Here is a 5,886-nt window from a genome sequence, read left to right as displayed (position 1 = left end):
CAGTCTATCATTATTAAAAAAAAAAAATTCCGGTCTTGCATTTTAATTTTTACTTTTTGTCAACAAAATATGGAAAAAACTTTCGGACAACATCTAAGGGTTCTATATATATATATATATATATATATATATATATATATATATATATATATATATATATATATATATATATATATATATATATATATATATATCGTCAACCGGGGTGACTTTAGACAACTTTCAAAGAAAATATTAAACTGTTTCGTTAATCAATACAAAATGGGAATATTTTTGTGGAACGTACCACTGTAATTATAAAGAACATGAAGAAAATTTGGCTTTCCGCTTGCTAAAATGTTATTAGCTTAAAAAAACGGTCTAAAAATCAAAAAAAAAAATCGGTAGATGGGGTGACTCCGGACGCGTTTAGCCTAAGATTTTAAAAGTTGAAATTTCAAACTCAAGGATCTTAAAATGAATGTATAACTATGTTAAAAAGCTACTTGATTAAAAAAAATTTTATTTCAGATAACATAACAAAAAACAACGCTTAATGATAAACTATTTCAAATATACATTTAGCTAATGATACAACTATAATGATTAATTATGAAGAATCAATTACTTATCTTTCTTATTTTGTTTAAATTATTGACAATTGTTAGAGTAAATCATATACAAATCCTTGTCTTTTAAAAAAACTCAAAAAAAATTATAGTTTTGGGCATACAATGCAATCAGTCGACGTGGCATTTTCCAAACACTTTGAATGATACCAACGACCACAACGTTCACATTAAAACTTCCTCTTCTTCACTGATTTCATCGTTTTCGTCATTATTTTTTTCTTTTACAAAGGAAACAAAGGTCAGTTTCAATATCTTCAACGACATTTAAAACTGCCCCAGATGCTGTATTCAACTTATTGACCCTGAGTTTTTTTGATTTGTATGCACCACAACTAAACTTTAACGAAGTTGTAACTGAATTGTTTAAAATGGATGCTGTTGATGCACCAGGTTTCTTGTATTTATAAATTCTTTTTAAAACCTTTATACGGTTTATTGGATAAATCCCACTAGTAGTAAAGTCAGAAACCAAATTCTGACACACTGTGTTTTGCAACTTTATTGATAAACTTTTTAATAGAGCTGGAAAATTTCTTTGGGAAAGCATCCAGTTTTTCTGCTTTGTTTTCTCCACTCATAAAGTACATGTTTTCTAGAACGCTTCATTGGACCAAAGACAGATACATCTAATGGCTGCATTAAATGTGTGGCATTTGGTGGCAACATAGCGAAGTGAGCAATATTATTCTTAGCAAGTTTAATAACGTCTGGATTAAAATGAGAGGCCAAGTTATCTCCTAAAAAAAGCTTGGATCCATTTAAATGTTGAACGTTCGACACAAAGCATGTTTCAAATCACTTGGCAAATGTCTACATATTAAACTAACCTGATGTTATGCAACTGTATATTGTTCCCAGTGGCCCTCCTGTGACGCAACCATTATAAACGTTTGATGCTATAAGCTACCAGTTGTAGTACTCCTAAAGCAGAGCCACCCCACATAAGAGATATTAAAGTTTTACTATGTTCTTGAACGTTTTTCACACGTCGTCTTCCTCTTCGAACTAAAACAAACTTTTTTCTAGGATCATCTGAAAGGTTTATCTCATCGAAATTAAATATGTTTGAAGGTTGAATATCACCAAGAGATTTATTAGTTTTTTCAAGTTCATCAAAAAAATTATTTATCATTTCTATTCCTAACTTTGATCTTGCCAGAAATATTGTTTCGTTTCATAGAAGAATTTAACCAGTCATTTCCAGGTATCTGCAAATTAAAACGGTTTGACCCATTACGATTTTTGAGGAAATCAAAAACCATCATTCTGACTTCTAATCTTCCAATAGGAAAACCCCAATCGGCAACAGCTTCTAGCATTTGAGCAATGAGTACCTCATCTGCTTTGCTTATAACTGTCTAGTCTCCAACCTTCTTTAAGGTGGATTTTCTAATGTGATCATGCAATATTGATTTTTTGACTTTAAGCTTATCAACAGCTTTTCGAATACTCATGCCTCAAATACTCATGTCTTTACTGAGATCTTCTATAGCTTTTTTTATATCTTCTTTAGAGCTTGTTCCATACAACACTTTTAAGTTTAGTTTACGTTTGTAGTTTCGCACCATCGCTAAATGAAACTGAAGAAGAATAATAAGAAATGCTCTGTCCGGGGTCACCCCGCAGTCCGAAGTCGGCCCGATTAACGATATATATATATATATATATATATATATATATATATATATATATATATATATATATATATATATATATATATATATATATATATATTTGAATATAAAGCATAAAATAACAGCTGCGTACAAACTAAATTTATTCGTTATATTGCGATCTGCTTTTGCACAGATCGTCATCTAAACGACGTAAAATATAATACAAAAAAACCGTTACAAATATTACATAAAAAACGTCAAAGAAGACATTAAAAAGAAGCCATAAACGATTACATAATAACCAGATGCATCCCATTTACCTTTTAAATAGTTGTTTTGATGTTCAATGCATCTCGTTAAAATTTTCTTTTTTGTTTCACCAATGTATATACTGCCACAAGAGCATGTGAGTTTATAGACACCGGGATTGCTATTTGGCATTAACTTAGACTTGTTGTTGCATAAGATGTTTTTTAACGTAGGTGGTATAGTAAATATTATTCTGAGGTTGTAAGGTTAAAAATAATATTTACTACACCAAAATATTTACTGTACCATAACATTTACTACACCATAATATAATAACACCATAATGTTTACTACAATATATACTATAATACAATATATACAATATATAATAACACCATAATATTTACTACACTATAATATAATAACAAATAATATTTACTACACCATAATATTTACTACACCAAAAATAGTTATGAAATATTACGAAGAATAAATTTAGTTTGTACGCAGCTGTTATTTTATGCTTTATATTCAAAAAAATATATATGTATATTCACGTACAACAAGATATGACATTGAAACATTTTATTACTAATTCCTACAGCAAGGAGATATATAATTCTACAGTAAAATTTTAAGAACAAAAAATTAGAAATGCAATATCGAAAAACCAATTAATCTTTCTTTAAAGGTGCGTTTCCAATCATATAATTCTACAATCGTTAAAAGTTAATTACCAATTTAATTACCAAGTTAATTACAAAAAACCAATTAAATCGAAAATATTACTAAACAATATCAAAGAAGCTTATTAATACACGCCCGAAACGAAGCAAAATATAGATTTTTTACAAGTAAGAATGTTATAAAAAATAGTTGTTATAATTTTGAAAAAATTTTGACACCTAATCACTATAAAATTATTGAAAATGTTACTGAAAAATCGAAAAAACATCATTACGAAATTACAAAGAAACATTTTAAAGATAAGTTTGAAAAACTTTATAAAATGACTTACAAAAAACAAAAACTATCAAACGGATTGAATAAAAATATAATTAAATCTGGAATCTTTAATTTATCGCAAACTCAGTTAGACACCTCCACAATAAATCTCCTGAATCTTGGACCAAACTTTGCACCGTCGTTTAAAAAGTTGCCTTAATATAGAAATTTTAACACCGGTCGAATCTTTTGCTTTACATTTAGAAAAAAATAGTAAAAAACCTGATACAGAAAAAATTCCACAAAACGTGAGTAAAATTCTTATTAAAAATATAAAACATAGATTACCCGATAATTTATCAAAAGAACAAAGATTATCTTTAAATAATTTGAAGAAAAAAATGAATGGTTTAGCAATTTATCCATTTGATAAAGGAACAGGATTTGTACTTATAAACGAAGAGGACGCATTTTATAAATTAGAAGAGGAAATTAAACACTCAGTAACTATCAACTATGACCCGACTCAAACCCTTATGACTAAATTCCAGAAACTATTATGCAGGTTACGAAAACAAAAATAACAAGACTTATTTTCAAATGTACCCTTCTGACTGCGTACCTCCACGTTTATATGGAGTCATAAAAGCCAGAAAAGAACTATCCAATGTGGCTAGTCGTTTCTACTATAGGTACCTCACCATATGGATCATCAGAGCATCTTGTAAAAATTATACAACCAACCTTAAACAAAAACAAAACAAGATTATTAAACTCCTCCTCGTTTGTCAACGAATCAAAATCTTGGTTAATTGATTCTAGTGAAATTCAAGTCTCTTTTGATGTGGTGGCGTTATATCCCTCCATTCCAATTGACAGAGCGATTCCTGTGATTATCGATATTTTAAACAACGATATTGATAATCTTAAAAAAAGAACCAAACTAACTCTTAGTGATATACATGAAATGGTCGAGCTCTGCCTTAATTAATGTTATTTTTTATACAAAAATGAGATAAGATTTATACCAAATTCGGGACCTATAGGTCTGTCCTTATTGGTCGTAGTTGCCGAAGCGTTTTTACAGCATTTGGAAACAAAAGCTCTTATTATTGCTGAGGTTGGTCAATTTTCGCCAAAGACTTACAGAAGGTATGTAGATGACAGTCATGCAAGATTCAACTCAATACAAAATCATGATAAGTTTCTGGAGTTGTTAAATGAACAAGATCCAGCAATAAAATATACTTCGAAAAAAGAAAACAATAAAAAAGAATTAAACTTCTTGGATATAACTGTAACCAATACTAATAACTCATACTATAACTTCAAAATCCATCGAAAATCGGCTATCACTAATATACAAATAAAACCTACATCAAACGTTAATCCAAAAATAGTTATGGGTGTTTTTAAAGGTTTTGTATCTCGTGCCGTTAAAATGTGTTCCAAAAAATACCTTAATGATGAAATACGGTTTTTAGTAAACATGTTTGCAGAAAATGGACACGATAGATTAAAACTTGAAACAACTGCTAAGAACTATATTCAGAAAAGAATCAACCTTTTCTAAAATTAATTATAATAAAACAGAAACATTTAAATATACAGTTAAACTTCCATGGCTCCCAAGAATAGGTCCAAAACTAAGAAAAGAACTTAAACCTTACAACGTCAGAATAATATTTACTACACCACCTACATTAAAAAACATCTTATGCAACAACAAGTCTAAGTTAATGCCAAATAGCAATCCCGGTGTCTATAAACTCACATGCTCTTGTGGCAGTATATACATTGGTGAAACAAAAAAGAAAATTTTAACGAGATGCATTGAACATCAAAAAAACTATTTAAAAGGTAAATGGGATGCATCTGGTGCAACCGAACATGGTAGAGAATGTAATGGTATGTTTGATTGGTCAAATCCGAAAACTCTAACAATAAAATCAGAGTACGATGAACGTAAAGTTAGAGAATCACTTGAAATTAATTACACCTCAACATACCAAGAAATAAAACATGCTCCAATACTTCTCAACCGTGACAATGGCATTAAAATTTCTACAAACAGTTGGAGACCTCTTTTAAAAAAAGTTATCCAAATAAAGGAATCAAATAATATTTGCTAATTTTATATTTACGTTATTATGTAATCGTTTATGGCTTCTTTTTAATGTCTTCTTTGACGTTTTTTTTGTAATATTTGTAACGGTTTTTTTGTATTATATTTTACGTCTGATGACGATCTGTGCAAAAGCAGATCGCAATATTATGAAGAATAAATTTAGTTTGTACGCAGCTGTTATTTTATGCTTTATATTCAAATATATATATATTCACGCACAACAAGATATGACATATATATATATATAATAACAACAAGAAACATATATATATATATATATATATATATATATATATATATATATATATATATATATATATATATATATATATATATA

At 28.7% G+C, this 5,886-nt stretch overlaps 1 protein-coding gene across 1 annotated transcript; it reads left to right on the top strand.

The window, feature by feature from the left end:
* The first annotated feature begins 3,485 nt into the window (after positions 1 to 3,485).
* On the top strand, positions 3,486 to 5,553 carry LOC136090011 (uncharacterized). Its single transcript, XM_065816115.1, has 4 exons — positions 3,486 to 3,631; positions 3,765 to 3,986; positions 4,442 to 4,897; positions 4,974 to 5,553. The coding sequence occupies exons 1-4, from the start codon at positions 3,486 to 3,488 to the stop codon at positions 5,551 to 5,553; spliced, it is 1,404 nt and encodes a 467-aa protein (XP_065672187.1).
* Positions 5,554 to 5,886: the final 333 nt, after the last annotated feature.

The sequence above is a fragment of the Hydra vulgaris genome, chromosome 13 (assembly GCF_038396675.1).
Source record: "Hydra vulgaris chromosome 13, alternate assembly HydraT2T_AEP".
NCBI lineage: Eukaryota > Metazoa > Cnidaria > Hydrozoa > Anthoathecata > Hydridae > Hydra > Hydra vulgaris.
This window is presented reverse-complemented; position numbering and strand designations above follow the sequence as displayed.

Coding starts and splice junctions, on each gene's coding strand:
- LOC136090011 (XM_065816115.1), top strand. CDS start 3,486: ATGACTTACAAAAAACAAAAACTATCAAACGGATTGAATAAAAATATA. Junction 3,632..3,764: donor TTTGCACCGTCGTTTAAAAA/GTTGCCTTAATA, acceptor TATAAAACATAG/ATTACCCGATAATTTATCAA. Junction 3,987..4,441: donor TTCCAGAAACTATTATGCAG/GTTACGAAAACA, acceptor AAATGAGATAAG/ATTTATACCAAATTCGGGAC.